Source organism: Schistocerca cancellata, chromosome 5, assembly GCF_023864275.1.
Source record: "Schistocerca cancellata isolate TAMUIC-IGC-003103 chromosome 5, iqSchCanc2.1, whole genome shotgun sequence".
In the NCBI taxonomy this organism is placed as follows: Eukaryota; Metazoa; Arthropoda; class Insecta; order Orthoptera; family Acrididae; genus Schistocerca; species Schistocerca cancellata.
In genome coordinates this window covers 514,759,529-514,777,242 of record NC_064630.1, presented here as the reverse complement: position 1 = coordinate 514,777,242, position 17,714 = coordinate 514,759,529, and the positions used below count along the sequence as shown (strand labels likewise).

The window sequence follows — 17,714 nt, the reverse complement described above, 5'->3', positions numbered from 1 at the left end:
GAGTGCAGGAAGAATGATTGTATGAATGTCTCTGTGCCTGCAGTAATTATTCTAATCATATCCTCATGATCTAAGATTAACAACAATCTACTGGGGTAGGGGGGTGGGATAAAGAGGAGGTATTGGGTAGGGACGGGGGTGGTTAGCAAGGTAGCGGTAGGCATGGGGAAGATACTGAGCTGCCTTCGGGAGTGTGCAGGGATAGGGTGGGGAAAGGATAGGGATGTTAGGTGCTGTGTTAGAAGGCTGTACTGGGATTGGCAGATTGGGGGGGGGGGGGGGTGGTGGAAAAAGAGGGAAAGAAGAAAGAAGTATATGAGGGGAAAAGACTAGTGAGAGCACTGGTGGAATAGACGGAGTGTATAGTGCTGGAGTAGAAGAGGAGAAGTGGATAAGTGGGTAGGGGACAGGGACTAGTAAAGGTTGAGGTCAGGGGGTTTGGGAAACATTGGATATGTTGTATGGAGAGTTCTCACATGTGTAATTCAGAAAAGCTGGTGTTGGTAGGAAGAATCCAGACAATGCTGGATGTGAATCAGTCATTAAAGTGAAGCATGTTGAGCATCATATTCAGCAACTGGGTGATCAAGCTGTTTCTTAGCCACAGGCCATTGGTGGCCATTCATGCAGACAGACAGCCTGTTAGGTGCCATACCCAAACATAATGTGGCACAATGGCTGCAGCTTAGTTTGTAGATTAGATGGTTGTTTTCACAGGTAGGCTTGCCAGTGATGTGGTAGGAGATGCCTGTAACAGGACTGGAGTAGATGATGCAGGGATATGATGGAACAAGGACAGACATGGATACTGTGTAGGCTCAATGGGTGGAAGAATACCACTGTCAGAGAGGGTGGAAGAATAGGGAGAAGATATTCACTATTTCAGGCACAATGAGAGGAATGCAAAGCCCTGACAGAGAATGTGATTCAGTTGCTCCAGTCCTGGATGGTACTTTGTCACCAAATGAGTGTTCCTTAGTGTGTATGTGGGAGGTGGTAGGTGACTGGAGAGACAGGGCACAGGATATATGATTCTTTTTCAGTGCCTGTAGGATAATTGAGTGACAGAGTACAAGGGACAGTCAAAAAGTTTCTAGCTTGAGATACTTACCACAATGTCTCGCACAAACAACAACACCTACGTTTATGGTAACCCTTTGAGGGTAAGCAACTCAAATTATGTAGCTCCAGATTCGATAGTTTTGCTGCTAGACTGCATTGTATACCATAGTGTAAGCAAAATGGTGAATATCAAGAGAATCAAGAACTGTGCTGTGATTGAATATCTTCTTTGGAAGGGAATGACACCCAAGAAAATTGCAGAGGACATGTGGAATGCACTTAAGGACAGTGCTCTGTCTTATGCAACAGTGAAAAACTGGGTGTCCAACTTCAAATGTGGAAGAATGAGTACAGAAGATGTGCCAGGGAGTGGAAGACCTGTCACCATAGCCACTGATGAAATAGTGACTGCAATTCATGATACAATTTTGCAGGACCATCAGACAACATTGAAGCACATTGAAACCACATTTATGACATTGTTGGGGATATTTTGGGAATGCAGAAAGTTTCATCTCAGTGGATCCCGAAAGACTTGAATGCAGATCAGAGACAGGAGTTGTGCAGTGCTGTGAAGAAATCATCCATCAATTTGAAGTGGATGAAGACAGCTGTCTTGCATTGTATATGGGGTATGGCAGGTTCACCACTTTGATCCTGAGACAAAACAACAGTCACAACAATGGAAATATCCTTCATCCCCAACACCAAAGAAATTCCGGGCGTAAAAATCAGCCGGTACGGTGATGGTATGAGTCTTCTGGGATGTAGAAGGGATAATTATGGTGGATTACTTGCAGAAGGGTGTAACTGTCAATGCATCATACTGTTGCACCCTCCTGCGCCATTTGAGAGAAGAGATAAAGAAAAAAACGTGTGGAAAATTGATGCATGGAGTGCTTTTGCATCAGGGCAATCCAGTAGCACACAAAGCCCTCACAACCTTGGAAACTCTGCATGATTGCAGGTTCATATTGTTACGTCATCTGTCATATTCCCTAGATTTGGCTCCATCAGACATTTATCCTTTCTCAAACCTAAAAAAAGGACCTCAAAGGAGTACAGTTTAACAACGATGATGCAGTGATTGATGCTGTGAACACTTGGTTGGACTTGAAATTAAAGACTTTTATTTAAATGGTTTGCAGAAGTTATCTGAACATGCCCACAAATATATTAGTGTACACAGTGTTATATTGAAAAACAAATTGGTATTATGAAATTTCTGTCATTTTTTATTTGTTAGGTTAGAAAATTTTTCGACCCCCCCTTGTACATGATTCCAATCTGTTTACTGATTTTATATAACACCAACACTTCTTAAAATTTTTAGTCAGGGCATCTGGCAAAATTTTACTTTCACATTATAGTGTTGTCAGTCAATAATTGTATCAGACCAACAGTCAACCACTACAAAGATCGTCATTGATGCTGCCATTCCAATGGAGCTTGTGCCACACCTTCCTACAGTTGCAAGGCATGAGGGCCACGTAGTGGTTATGAAATACAGCTGCAAGGAACAATTGTGACAGTTCTGTCTTAGGTTCCATCTGGAGAAGAGTTCAAGTTTCACAGAATCATGAAATCAACATTCAGATGAGCTTACGCTACGCATGTATATTCAGAGTGTCTACTTGCATCTAGTGGATAATTGTTTCTAGTACCTGCATATCATGCAGTTCCATGTCTTCAACTGCTTCCTTCTTTACTTGGAAATCAAGAGTTATACTTCAAGAATGAAATTTTCACTCTGCAGCAGAGTGTGAGCTGATATTGTGATGGTTTGCCTGCTATATTTCTTTGTTTATTGTTCTCAGTGTTGACGTACTGCATTGCTACATTGGATGAAAAATGGGGAGTAGAAGTCAAGCATGGACTACTTTAAGTGATTAGCTAACAGGTGCACATTTGCATTTCACAGTTGTTTACTTTCACAGTTCCCAACTGCCCATATACACATTTAATATGGCCAGTGCACTATTGTTTAACTTTCGATAAGCCTCACTAATAGTTTGCAAGCAAACACCATTGCGTTATGTATTGAACAGACACTGTCACTGTTTTAACACACGGCATAATTGTGTTACGCTTATTTCACAGTTAATTTGATGCATTGTTGTTCTTGTTCTAACCAACACAAGTTCTTGTCTGAAACTTGGCCACGGACTGAGTGTCTCGGGACCAAAAATTGGGTCTTTATATATCCTCACAATAATAGGTATTGAGACTACACATTGTCCAAAGTTTAATTTACAGAAATTACAATTAAAACTTAACTCATTAAATTAATTGAATACATCATAAAATTGGTTCTTTTTAACAGTTTCTCCTACTGAGAGGGTTAAGCTGAATTATTTGTTTGAATCATGAAATTAACAAATATTGTTACGCAAACAATACTTTTGACAAAACTTTTAATTTCTTTGGAATTAATTAGGGGCTGGCTTTGTTAAAATGTTTTCGATTAGAGTCAAATAAATACTTAAAGAATGCTAGTGTTTTGTCTTCCAAATGTTTATAATTATTATGGAACTTATATTTGTTTATAAGCCAACAATAGATTTTAAGTTATGAAACAATTACTGATTTCATCCTATAACAAAAGATACTAACTAGGTATAATCTAAATAAATTAGAAAATCAATTACATACATAAAACAAAGCACAAATTTAGATCTGGTTTCTTTAAAACTGAAGGCCAACCTATCTCTTTTACGAAAATGCACATTATACTCGTATATGTTAATGGTAATTACTTAAGAACAAAATGAATTTTAAGGAGGCAGATGGGAAAACAAGAGGGGAAGTAAAATCATCTCAGCTTGCATCATCACAATAGGAAACTTCCTTGTGGATTAAAACTGTGAGCAACATCAACACACGGACTCAGGAACTCTGCCTTTCACGGGCAAATGCTCTGCCACCTGTGCTACCCAAGCATGACTCACAAGATATCCTCACAGCTTCACTTCTGCCAGTACCTCATCTCTTACCTTCCAAACTTCACAGAAGCTCTCCTGCGAAACTTGCAGAACTAGCACTCCTGGAAGAAAGGATATTGCAGAGACATGGCTTTCCACAGCCTGGGGGTTGTTTCCAGAACAAAATTTTCACTCTGCAGTGGAGTGTTAATTGATATAAAACCTCCTGGTGGATTAAAACTGTGTGCTGGACTGAGACTCGAAGTCAGGACCTTTGCCTTTCATGGGCAAATGCTCTACCAACTGAGCTACCCAAACACAACTCATGACCCATCCTTGCAGCTTCACTTCCACCAATACCTTGTCTCCTACATTCCAAACTTCACAGAAGATCTCATGAAAACTTGCAGAGCTAGCACTCCTGGAAGAAAAGATATTGTGGAGACATGGCTTTGCAACAGCCTGGGGTATGTTTCCAGAGGGAAATTTTCACTCTGCAGTGGAGTGTGTGCTGATATGAAATTCCTAGCACATTAAAACTGTGTGTTGGACTGAGACTCAAACCCAAGACCTTTGCCTTTTGTGGATTCTGCAAGTTTCATGGGAGAGCTTGTAACCTCCCCCTTACTAACTGGCCTATCCTACTTGCGATATAAAATATGACAGTGGATTGCGTGTATGCCCAATTGGATAAGGCTATCTTTCCCAAAGAAATAATACCGATAAGTAGGAGGAAAGTGTACAACAGACCCTTCTGGTGCAAAAGTCTACTAAAATTAAAAAGTAATTAAACTGAACAGGGTTATAATTTGGAAAAATGAAAGTTATTTTGTGCATTCACTCACGAACAACACTGGACAGAAAAGGGGTATACCACAGATCATGAATTCAGAAGTTACACTAATGAACGAAAAGGAACTAATTAACAGTCACCAGCCCACAGCCCACTGGGGCAATTTACATCCAAAATCCTGTACAAGATGACGGGAAAGAAAAAGATGTATTGTTAAACACTGATGTGGCAACTGAAGGTTGTCACCTTTTTTTCTTAGTTTAACTGATTATTACTTAAATAAATTTTATTAATCAAATCACATTCAGTTGTGCTGTTGGGTTAGCCATTAATACTTTCTACCAATGAACAATCTTACTTCAGTGCTGTGCATATGATGAAACTCGGAGCCGACGATGAATCTGTGTTGCTGGAATTGCTGCTGTTGTTGAAGATGGTAGCATCTTGTGGAGCAAAGTTAATTACAGGAATGGGCAATCATAATTAATACAGCCTCTTCTGCTCATCCACTGTCCTTATTCCTGCTACTAGACATCTGGCTGGCGCGCATACATGATGCCGCCGAAATGGTACACTCTACTGCGAGAGCGTTAACACCACACTTCCGCACACTACAAGCACTGGAACCTATCTCCCTCTCTCCTCACACTCTGTGCAACTCCCTACCCAAAGATGTTACAATGCACAAGCACTGCTATTATCATTGCTAGTCAATGCAAATAACAATTCTTTTGGCTTTTCCCAAGAGCTTACAAGTTTCACAGTAAGACAAAGATAAATAGAATGAAATGTCAACAGACCGCTACCTAAATTTACACATACAGTGAAACAATGTCCTTACTTATTAAAAGAAGCATTTAAATTACAAATATTTACATACAATTCAGCAAAAAATTATATATTAGTAGCAGGTGCCATGCACCCTGCATTTTTGGTGTTACAAGCTCGTGTGAAGTTTGGAAGGTAGGAGATGAGGTACTGGCAGAAGTGAAGAGGTGGGGACAGGTCATGAGTCTTGCTTGGGTAACTCAGTTCGTAGAGCATTTGTCCACAAAAGGCAAAGGTCCCAAGTTCAAGTCTCAGTCTGGCACACAGTTTTAACCCACCACGAAGTTTTAAGAGTTATACTTGTGTACATAATTCCATGTGTGGTTAACTCAGTTACAGCAATGGATTGCTACAAAGATAAGTGTATTTCAGCATTAAATAAAGAGTTATATTATCTGACCATTAATTCAAATTAATTTTCTGTTTGTCCACCTATGTGCACAAAAGGAGAATACTTCATACTAATTTGTCAACTTTTTCAGTCTTGTTTTGTGTGTTAGTTGGGTAAGAGTGAATATTATATCTGTCACTACCCCAGTGCCAGGCTTGTTATCAACCAAAATTTTACAGTTATGGGGACAGTGTATTGACCAGTTATTACAAACACTATATTCACATTCAATCAGTGGAGCAAGTTCCTCAGGTACCTGAGTTCCAAAGTTTGCGGGGCAAAGTGAAAACTGGGCAGAACATGTGGCCCAGCTTACAGCACACATTCATGCCTCCATCACAGGTAAGTAGCACATTTTTCATTTGTTGTTCACAGCAGATGCAGAGGTGTTCCATTTGGCACTCAAATTATTCCAAGATTTTCGTCCTGACAAAGTGCCATATGATGAACTAGTGTCCAAACTGTCTGATAATTTTGAATTTCAAATACATGTAGGAGCTGCTAGGTATACATTCTTTCAGCTCAAACAGAAGTTTGAACAACCCTATAAACAGGTTAACAAGACAGAGTAAGTTCAGGTGTTCCTGTGGCTTAAGTTATAGTGATGTAATGCTTCAACATGCTATCATTCATATTGTTTTACATGCATGCATTCAGGCCTTTATTCTGAAGCTTCCTAACCCCAAACCCAGACTTGAAAACTATGTTGTCAATAATTGAGTCTCAGGAATAGCAGACATTGCTGATCTTGACATGAGAGCTACACCTATTTTTATGGTGAAGAGTGAGCAACTTCAGACATCAGACTCCACCCCCGTCTCCCCCACCCACCTGCTCAGGGTGGACATGGACCGAGGACTCAGTTTCATGCTAACAAGTCCCTCTGTTGGTGCACAGTGCTGCACAAACACAGAAGCATTGCCCACATTATTATAGTGCACAAGACAGGGCACAGAGTCCTTTCCAGCAGGCAAAGTGTTTCACACGCGACAAGCAGGCCACATCCAATGTGTCTTCAGCAATCTGGTGCCACGCAGTTTTCAAAGTCAATGCCAGACTCTTTCCCACAGGACATGTATGTGCACACAGACATGTTGGTAGTTCAACCTGATTACAAGGACACTCTTCAGTGATCAACAGGCAGTCTAACAAATTGTTTGTACATTTGCATGTGGCAAATCAGAATGTGAAGTTTCAGTTAGACAATGGGGTGACTGTTACACTGCTCATCCACATATAATGTGAACGTTCAAGTAGCCTGCAGCTCCAGCAGCCAAGTGCCATGCTATCAGAATTTACTGGTCACAATATTCCTGTTTTAGGTGAGTGTAGTTTGCACAAGACAGGGCACAGAGTCCTTTCCAGCAGGCAAAGTGTTTCACACGCGACAAGCAGGCCACATCCAATGTGTCTTCAGCAATCTGGTGCCACGCAGTTTTCAAAGTCAATGCCAGACTCTTTCCCACAGGACATGTATGTGCACACAGACATGTTGGTAGTTCAACCTGATTACAAGGACACTCTTCAGTGATCAACAGGCAGTCTAACAAATTGTTTGTACATTTGCATGTGGCAAATCAGAATGTGAAGTTTCAGTTAGACAATGGGGTGACTGTTACACTGCTCATCCACATATAATGTGAACGTTCAAGTAGCCTGCAGCTCCAGCAGCCAAGTGCCATGCTATCAGAATTTACTGGTCACAATATTCCTGTTTTAGGTGAGTGTAGTTTGCCTGCTACTTTCTGTGGTTATATGAAAATAGTTTCTCTTTCATGTCCTATGTTCACAAGACAGTACAAACATTTTTCAAATGGATAGTTTTGATTTATTTGGTTTGACAATTCAAAGGAATGTGTTGCAAGTAAATTCAGCTTTGCCACTTGCTAGTGTCAATGCATTGTGTGACATGTACAGTTCTTTGTTTGATGGTGTCATCAGTGCTTGAGGCCCATGTTATATAAAAAGATAATGTACAGCCAACATTTTTTCAAACTTAACCTGTCCCAAATGCTCTATGGAACCAGGCAGCAGCAGAACTGCAGTGTTGGCAAGCTGTGTCTGCAAAGCACTGAGCATCCCCCTTTGGTTGTTCTACCAAAGCCATTGGATCATCTAAGACTGTGCACTTTAAAAGTTACTGACAATCCACAAACTGTTGTTCCTTCTTGTTTTTAAAAAAAATTGACATAAAGGAGGCATACTGCAACTGCCTTTGGAGGCAGCATCCAAGAAGATTTTTGTGATCAACACCCATCTGAATCTGTTTCGGTGTCATTGGTTACTGTTTGGTAGTGCAATGGTCTCAGCAATATTTCAGAGGTACTTGGAGCAACTTACTTCACAAGTTCCATAATATGCTAATTACTTGGCTGACACAGTCGTCTCTGGCTGTGTGCTGGATGAACATTGGTAGAACATCGAAGCAGTGGTCAAAGTGTTATCGAAGGAGGGTTTAAAGAGTAATCATTCCAAATATTCATTTTTTAACACAGAAATAGAGTGGCTGGATCATCTGGATCATGTGATTAACGTGTGTGACATTCATACATCTTGCTGGCATTTGTGTGCGATTCGTGATTTGCCTGCCCCCACAAATGTGACAGAACTACAAACAGTCATGGGAAAATTGACATCTTACATTTGTTTCATACCTAATGCTCATCACAATGTTGCTCCACTGAATCATTTGCACTGCAAGGGCATTCCTTTTGTTTGGTCTAGTGTGTTGTTTATTAGAGTTACCCTCAGGCATTAATACTGTTAAAGCAAGGTATCCATGTAGCATACAACATATATTCAACAAGAGCAAGGAACAATTAATTACTACAAAACAAAGAATAAAGATATGTCAATGCACACATCACCAAGAATAAATACTTCAAGCACTGAGTGATGCCAGTATACACATCACTGTAACATACAGTCACTACATGTGATTCTCAGATCATTTTTCAGTGCTTAAAGGGTTCACTACTAAGTGATTAAGTGACCAGTGTCTTATACACCTTGACTCCTCCAATCCTATTATTCTCTCAGTGGACTCCTCCTCTTATGGTACTGGTGCAGTGTGTCACACCATGTGGGCTCCACAAACAGGCCAACTGCCTTTGCATCAAAGATACTGTATACAGAACATTTCAATTACAGACAGCTGGTAAAAAAAGCCACTGTCTATCATTTATGGGGCTACTCAATTCCATCAACACTTATGCAGATGCCAGTTTTACTTGACTATGGACCACAGGTTGATGATGGCCTTGTTTGGTTTCTCACAACCTGTCCTAGCTCGTACAGTGCAGAAGTTACCACAGTGGGCCCTATTGTTGTCTAATTACCAATATGAGTTGACGTATTAGCCTACCACTAAGCATTTCAATGCTGACCTACTGTTGTCCCTACCAGTAAGCTCCAATGCCAACTTGGATTCATTGGAGGACTTGGGTTTCCATATCGACTCTCAGAAGATGCTCATGTTGAAAGACTTTCTGGTGACTTTTCACTGAGTGGCAGTGCAACGGCATTGGACCCAGCTTTGAGTGGGGTTCTTGATTTTGTTTGGCAAGGGTGGTCTCATAGCATTGTTGTATCTGCCACATTACAGTACACCACTACTTTGCACATGGTCAAGTCATTTCAGTGCTGATGGTTATTCTCCTCCTTCATACAGAAAGTGGAGATGCTTGTGTAATGGTTCCTCAGTCCCTCTAGCAGGAAGTACTCAAACTGTTACAAAGGGGTCATTAGGGTGTCATCTGGACCAAACAGTTAGCCAGGCGCCATTGTACATGACCAGAGACAAACTCTCAGATAGAGACAATGACTTACAGTATTCTATGTGAGCAGGGCATCAGGCCGCTCCTGCTCAGTATTAATTTCATTGGCCATGCCCTGCTGGATCATGGCAACAGCTGCAAATTGACTTTTCTGATCCATATTGAAATACCCACTGGTTATTGGTGGTGAACACTTACAGCAAATTCCCCTTCATCAAACCCATGACCTCCACTATGTCTGTGAGTACTGTGTTGGCCCTGACTTCAATTTTTTTGTGATGAAGGTTTGCCAGAAGTAACAGTGTCTGATAATGAGCCACAATTCATGTTACATAAGTCTGAACAATTTTGCAGTGATTGTGGCACACAGCATATCCTCACAGCCTTCTCCCAACCACAGTCCAATGGCGATGTGGAACAGTTTGTCAGAACCTTCAAGTCATAGATGGACAAGTTGTGGGCCACACACTCACAGGACCAGGCCCTCAAAATCTTTTAGTCATCTTGCTGTTCCTTGCCCAAGGTGGCAAGTCACCAGTGGAAATCCTGCATGGACATTGCTCCATCTCCTGGGTCCACCCAAACTGATCTCTGTCTTGCTGCCTAGTTCTAAGTTTTGCCCTAAGCAACTGGTCTTGTATGGGCTCTTTGGCAGGCATTACAGATATGAATGTGGTATGATGTCTGAGGTGCTTTTTGCAGTTCAATGGGGCTGCACTGGCAGCATCAAAACCAGCTTAGGTGCGTTACTTCTCAAGATACTGCAACTCCGTTTATGTTCACGGACCCAGATTGTTCCCAGGGCCTGTAGCAGCTGCTGTCAAGTATGCAGTTGCCACCTGCCATAGCATGGTAATCTCCTCAGCTGGGGACATCTATGGAGGCTGATCTGCAGCTGCCTCTTGTGCACAGCTGCAATGGTAACCTTGTGCCACAGCCAGAAGAGGAGTTGCCTCCAGTGATCCGGATGGGCACCTCAGAAAGTCTTATCACTGTCTTTGATGCCCCATCTGCATCAGTGCCCTTGTCTCCACCTACAAATGCTAGTTCACACCCTGTGGTTGGTTTTCGGGTTGGTGTTTCTGGCTATGTTCGGGGCAAATGTCAGATTGTGGGTAGGTGCTCGATGCCAATTATAGTCTTGGCTCTTGTCCTGCAATTGAGTTGGCATTCCATCCTCCTGCCTGCCATTGTGCTCCACATCCATACACTACACCCATGCATATTTTAAGGGAGAAAGACTGTCAATCACTGACTACATCACACTAGCTGTCACAAAGATGGTGCATATCCCTACAGCATTACTGATGGCACCAATCCAGACGAGCCTTGTCCCATGTGCCCTGAGAGTTCTGAGGCATCACTGCTGCATAGTATTTATGAAATATGGTCGCAAGGTACAAGTTCCTCCTTGGGTTCCAATTGGAGAAGAGTTCAAGTTCCACAGTCATCATGTCAATGCTCAGTCAAGATTATGTCAAACTTGTATATTCAGAGAGTTTATTTGCATCCAACAGACAAGTGTTTGTAGTAACTTCAGTTAGAACATTGTGAGTTTCATGCCTAAAGACTTGTCATATCACATAGTTCAATATCTTCAGCTGCTTCCTTGTTTATTTGAAAATCAAGGAGAATACATAATAAATTCACTGAATGCTTCTTGTATTGCTCTATTTATGCTCACTTTGGCTTCATTCAGCTTTTATTTGCCTGCTACACTTTCACTTCATTTAAATCAGGACTAAGACTCTGCTTTTGCAGCAAGTTTCTAACAAAGGTATTGAACTGCAGTGGGTCTTCACCATCTCTCACAACCTTATTTAACACACAGTTGTTATAAGACACAGTGGTCCATTACTTTATGTTTTATACATTTGTGATCCACATATTTGTTTTCAGAGTGAAATATTGATGTTGAATACTTGTATCAGATCTCAACTGGTCTAATTCTACCTGTGCTACTGCCAGATCAGAACTGAGTTTAAAGATAGCTTGTTCCCTCTCCATAACCATGGTATGATATGCACAGCTACTATAGTGCCAAAAGCTACTCACATTTTGAATCAAGCTGCTTGCTTCACAGCATCAAGTATGAAAAAACTGAAACATTTCTATATACTCTCTTCTACACTGTTGTGACAGTTTTTAGTTTAGAAAGATTATTTAGTGATGGATGTTCAACAATAAATTATGATTAAAACGTTTCCAATTACAGATGACATTTTCCAAAAGTGAATCACCTAGTGCTACAGCACAGACTGAGACTAGGTTAAGTTGCACTTACTAATCAAGTAGTTTCAGTAAAACATAGTAACACAATTAGTTACTCTTTAGCACCTGTGCAGAGTCTGTCCCATCTGCCTGTGACATCAGCATCCCACATGAGGGAACAGTGATGCAGGATGCCTTAATCACAGTGGGTGAAATCAGAGCAAATGTTTATGGTATGACAAAGGTTACTGTCAAAGACGAAAACACAACCTCACGTCTTAGCCACTGGACGTCAGGGCCCGCTACCCAAGCACTGTGGATTGACAGCAGTGCCAGAGGTCATAATCAACAAGCAGACTATTTTCCTACACCACTCACATTATCAAAAATAGTCCCAGAAGAGCCATCCACCAATCGCCCTTATAAGCTGGTTCACCACTGGCCAGAAGGGCGTTCGACACAACATCCGGACTTGTAGGGATCTGCCAGCCCAGCTGCAACATCCATGCATCTCACCTACTGGTAGTCCCAAATCATCAGAAGTGGCTCAAGAGTGTTGTGTAATGGTGGTCTGGCCTCTCTGGACAGCTTCATGGTAATGCTGTGCCGACCACTCTCTAGTAGTTTTGTTTCCTTTTCTTTGGTGGACTTTCTCAAGTGAGAGACTTGTGTGGAAAAGATATAAGATCCAAAGTGGGATCCATACTTTGTTTCTTGCTTAAATTTTGTTTTGTTTCAACTACTTTGTCAACATCAGCTATGTTTTTGTTCATTGGTTTTTTCAATAAAAACAGATAGAGGGATATCATTCTCATTTTGTCTCTGCTGCTGCAGATACAGCCAGAATACATTGAAGAAAAGCTCATAATTACTCTTTATATAATACTGCCTACTGTTTACTACAATTACTACAGCATGTAGTTTTGCCTACACTGAAAAAGAAAGGAAAAAAAATTCTGTAGATATCTTGGTATCCAGTACTCTTACAAAGACAGCTGAAACTGACTGATTCACAATATGCAAACCATTTCTCTCGATTACACACCATTGTTTAGATCAACCATTTACATATGTAAAAAAACTGTATAAAAATGACACACATGGGCAGTAGTTTCACTGCAACATTTATTTCTGCATGGAGCACTAATGAATATGACATTAAGTATAATACACACAGAAAATATATTCATGAAAAATTCTTCCTTAATTTAACATTGCTTTGAATTTTCTGGCTGTAGACTTGCATTTGGGATGAGCATTTGACATGCCATGCTGAAGCATCTAGCATTAGAGAGTCAGCATTTCAATCCTCTTTCAGTCCTGCAGTGTGACCACATCACCAACATGTACTGATGAAAATAACTATCATGTTCATCACTGACTGAAACTAGGTTATAGGAGAACCAGTCAAGATATGAGATTAGGAGAAATTTTAAGGGACATCTTGCAACCCATTTGTCTGCACATAATATAAATCATGAATATGATATATTGAACATGGAACTAAGTAGCTTACAGTTTTTAAATAGTTACTACCGTCATGGGAAGATCATTTACATAGGTTAAGAACAAGAACAGACACAGCACACAAACTTGTGAGACTCCATATTTTATGTTAATTTATTCTGAGTTTAGTTTTATTCTTTTGATGCAGATGACCAATGTGGTCTCTGCTTCCTTTTATGAGTGTGTGACTGTATCAGTGCAAGACAGATAGCATTAATGCCATAGAATTTCATTTTGTTAAGTAGGATGCTATGGTCCATACAATAAAAGTGCATAGAAGGGTCATCAAATTGACAAACACAATAGACTTTGTTGGTTAGCTCTGTCAGAAATTAATGTTTGTAAGTCGTATATGGATTTCTCTGTGGAGAATCTTTTACAACAAACAAAGTGAGAGGCAGATTACATGTCATGCAATGACAAATGAATCAGTATCATATTGTAGGTCATTGTGTCAGATATATTTTAACAGATGGGAAGGGGCAAACTGCTCTGTATTTAGAACTGATTTTCTTACCTCCATTTTTATAAACATGTTTTACTATTGTACATTTACATTTGAAAGGAAATGTGCCATGATTCACATGTTTTTAATATTCTGTTGTAAACATCACCAAAACCAATAATAAACACCATGTGATTTTTGTAATTTGCTTAAGCTAGTTAGTGATGTATTGCAATGTCTGCAGGAGTAAATCTAATGCGTTTTTATTTGAGTGTTTATTGCCAGTTACAATACAATGATAGCTGTTAGACTTGTACACAGGAGATAGCATCTGTGACACTAGATGTTAAGAGTTAAAAAATTATCTGGACTTGTTTCACATTGTAGAGATTTTTCCCTTATGATGGTGTCCATGGAACACAATGTATGAATGAATGAATAAATGGATGGACTGTGGACATAGGTTATTTACATTCATGTTATCAAATATATCTGCTGGTGCTTTTTGTAGCAAACAATAACAAATTTTTAATGGAACTATAAGATGACCACTACAATGATGCCAGGTTAACACAACTTTTATCATGAGTCCATGACCACAACAAAAATATGGGATTCAATTTTATGGAATAAATGTTTTTGACAAGTTAGTATCTTCAGGTTAACATAGGACAATATTAACTTAATGCCAATTAAAAGACAAAGTATTTCTCATTTGTCATATTTTTTCCAAGATAACTGAATTACTATTACACAGAATAATGTTTAATATTAATAATCAAGAATGGATACAGCTCCAGAAAAAAGTACAAATAATGTATGAAGAGCCATAAAATTAAACATCTGCCACCACATGTGTGTGTGTGTGTGTGTGTGTGTGTGTGTGTGTGTGTGTTTTGGAAAGGCTATTGTGGAACATGTGATTTTCAACAGAAACAACTGGTAAATTAAAACTAAAGAAGGATGATATTGACAACAACTAATAAGAAAAAAGAAAGCATAATTATATTACCTTCATTATAAGGAATATTATTTATCTTCAATGTAAGATTTTTTATGGTGGGTGGTTCTGTTTTTATATCATCACTGTAGGTAATTAAAACTGAAGCACTCCACTGTGGTTCATAGTCAGTACTTGCTAGCAAAAAAACCCTATCAAAGAAAGAGAAAAATGAATGGTAATGTAAAACAGTAACAAAGCAGTTACTGGAATTCATAAGAAAAAATGCTGAATTTGGACAACTGCCTTGACATAACCACAAAAAGTCTAATTTTCAGTAACATGTGAAGCAATATATTTAAACTAAATATTTCTTGCAAAAATGTTATAAACATTTATAGATAGTGACAGGATTCTAAATGATGTTCATTGCATGATGACTGAAGACAACAGTCACACTGCAAGGTGGTAATTACCTTCATTGTACTGCACATTCTGTTCACACAATTAATAATACATAAACTGGCCAGCTTGATTTTGGGTTTCATTCAAGAACAGAGAGATATTAAGAGCTGTATCAATATTTATAAAACTCTAAATCTGACAACAGTATAATCATTATTGGACAATTTATTTGGACTATTCCAGTTTTTGTGACTCTTGTCAATAAGTTTAAAAATGCTGTTTTATTTCATAATTATATCAAGTCTCTTGTATCTACATCTTTAATTATACTCCACTGACTATCCTGCAGTGTGTGGTACCATTATAATTAGTCTCTTTCTTGTTTCCTTCATGAATGGCACTCAAGAAGAACAACTGTTGGTAAGCATCTGTATCAGCTTTAATTTCTCTGATTTTCTCGCTGTACTAGTTTCTGGTTGGGAAGGAAGTAAAACCATTATCTGATTCTTCTTGGAATGTATGCTCTTGCAATTTTAACAGAAATCCTCTCCATGCTGCACAATGACTCTCTTCTAGCACCTGCCACCAGAGCCATATTGCTCTTGGGCTTTATGAATAGCCCACTGACAAAAGTTACTGCTATTCTTTAGGTGATTTTTGTTCGAATACATCCATAGAGAGGAGATCCTCCAGGAAGTAGAAGAAGTCACACAAATAGGAATACACAATAACTATTTACAAAGAAAAATAAATATGCTAATGTACCTTCCACAGATCCCAAGCAAATGGTCCTCATGAATGTGGGACAAGACATAAATATATTGAACATATTTTTATTTAAAGGTAATAAATAACTTGTCACAAAACTTGTTGCCATGTATCATCAAATAGAAAAATTGTTTTACAACATTTATTCACAATGATTGCATTACTGAAGTGAATATATACAGAAATCAGATTTCTGTTAATACTACAGTACTTGGTACAAGTGCCAAACTGATGAGTAATACTCAGGAATTGGTGGAAGGATCTTTTTGTAAGTCACATGTTTCATAGATTATTTATCTTTCATTTGGACTCTTCTACCAAATTTCAGGTTCGCTTTTGCTATTCCTACAACCAGTTTTATGTGGTTATTTCACTTTAGGTCACTTTGAACAATTTATCACAGATATTAATGCTTATATTGTTTTTATGCCATCCAAGACAACATTCAACAAAATGTAAATTGATGAGTGTGGTAAAAATAATATAATTTTTAATTTTTAATCATAGTTCTCCTGGGAGCACATAAACATGACTATTATATCTTAGAATTAATATTTTATGTTCACATTTTAATTTCAGAAACTTTTACCACTTCGGTCGCTAAATGGTAGGGCAGATTTATTAGGTTATGAAAACAACATTGCAGTTCTAGCAGACTCAGAGGAAGAGATGGCAGAAACTGTAGAAGATGCAGCACAAAATGCAAGTAAGATCAGGTTACGGATTAATGCGGAAAAGACCGAGGTAAAGGAGGCATCAAGAGAAGCCCCTAATGACATCCCATTACAGGTAGGGATATGGAAATTTGCTAAAATGGAAAATTTAAGTACCTCGATACATGGGTCAACAGGTAAAATAATTTAAAACAGAAAATAAACCAATTATTGTGAATGGGTCTAAGACTTATTTCAGGCTAAAGCAGATAATGTCATCCAAGAATCTGTCAATTAAGATCAAACTTAAAGCATACAATGACGTGATAGTGCCAGTATTGTTGTATGGGACAGAAACCCTAAGCACAACAAAGAAGGATGAAGAAAGCTTGTTGGTCTTCAAAAGAAAAATTATGAGGAGGTCTTTGGACATGTCCAGGAAGGGAACTCTTGGAGATCTAGAAAAAAACCAAGGATTGCACGAGCTGATGAGGCAAGTGAACATCATTCAAAAACTGAAAGTGCGGCAGGTCACATTGCTAGGAGACCAGACCAGACACCTCTTGGGCAAAAGCTGTACTTATGGGAAGACCTGATGGTACCCATCCAATTGGAAGACCCAGGAAGCGATGGGAGGATGAGCTACAGAAAGACCTTTGCCAACTAGGAGTCCATGACAACTGGATCCAAAGTGCACAAAATTGCCTTCTATGGAGGAGAATTGTGAGGCCGGCACATTATCTACAGGGTCCCTGATCACCAATTTGATTGATTGATTTACCACTTCATTTAAAAATCAGAGCTTGATTGACTGATGTTCTGGAGCAAGTGATGACAGTAATATAAATTCAAATAATCACGTACACTACTACCACTTATGAGTAATAAGATACCATTAGTTTTATAAAAGTATCAATTTCTATTTTGGAAAACAATAATTTAAATGGCATTATGGTTCCAATACCAAATTTGGATAATACTGTTGCTGAAACAGTTTACCTTGTATCACGTGCTA

General features: G+C 39.2%; 1 protein-coding gene across 7 annotated transcripts in view; it reads right to left on the bottom strand.

Moving 5' to 3' along the window:
- The window catches only part of LOC126188253 (alpha-L-iduronidase), a 252,380-nt gene that overhangs the window by 42,893 nt on the left and 191,773 nt on the right, over positions 1-17,714 (bottom strand). For all 7 annotated transcript variants that reach the window (XM_049929820.1, XM_049929815.1, XM_049929813.1 and 4 more), the window contains one exon: positions 14,946-15,085. In XM_049929820.1, coding sequence (XP_049785777.1) covers positions 14,946-15,085 — 140 coding nt within the window. The remainder of the gene's footprint in view (positions 1-14,945; positions 15,086-17,714) is intronic.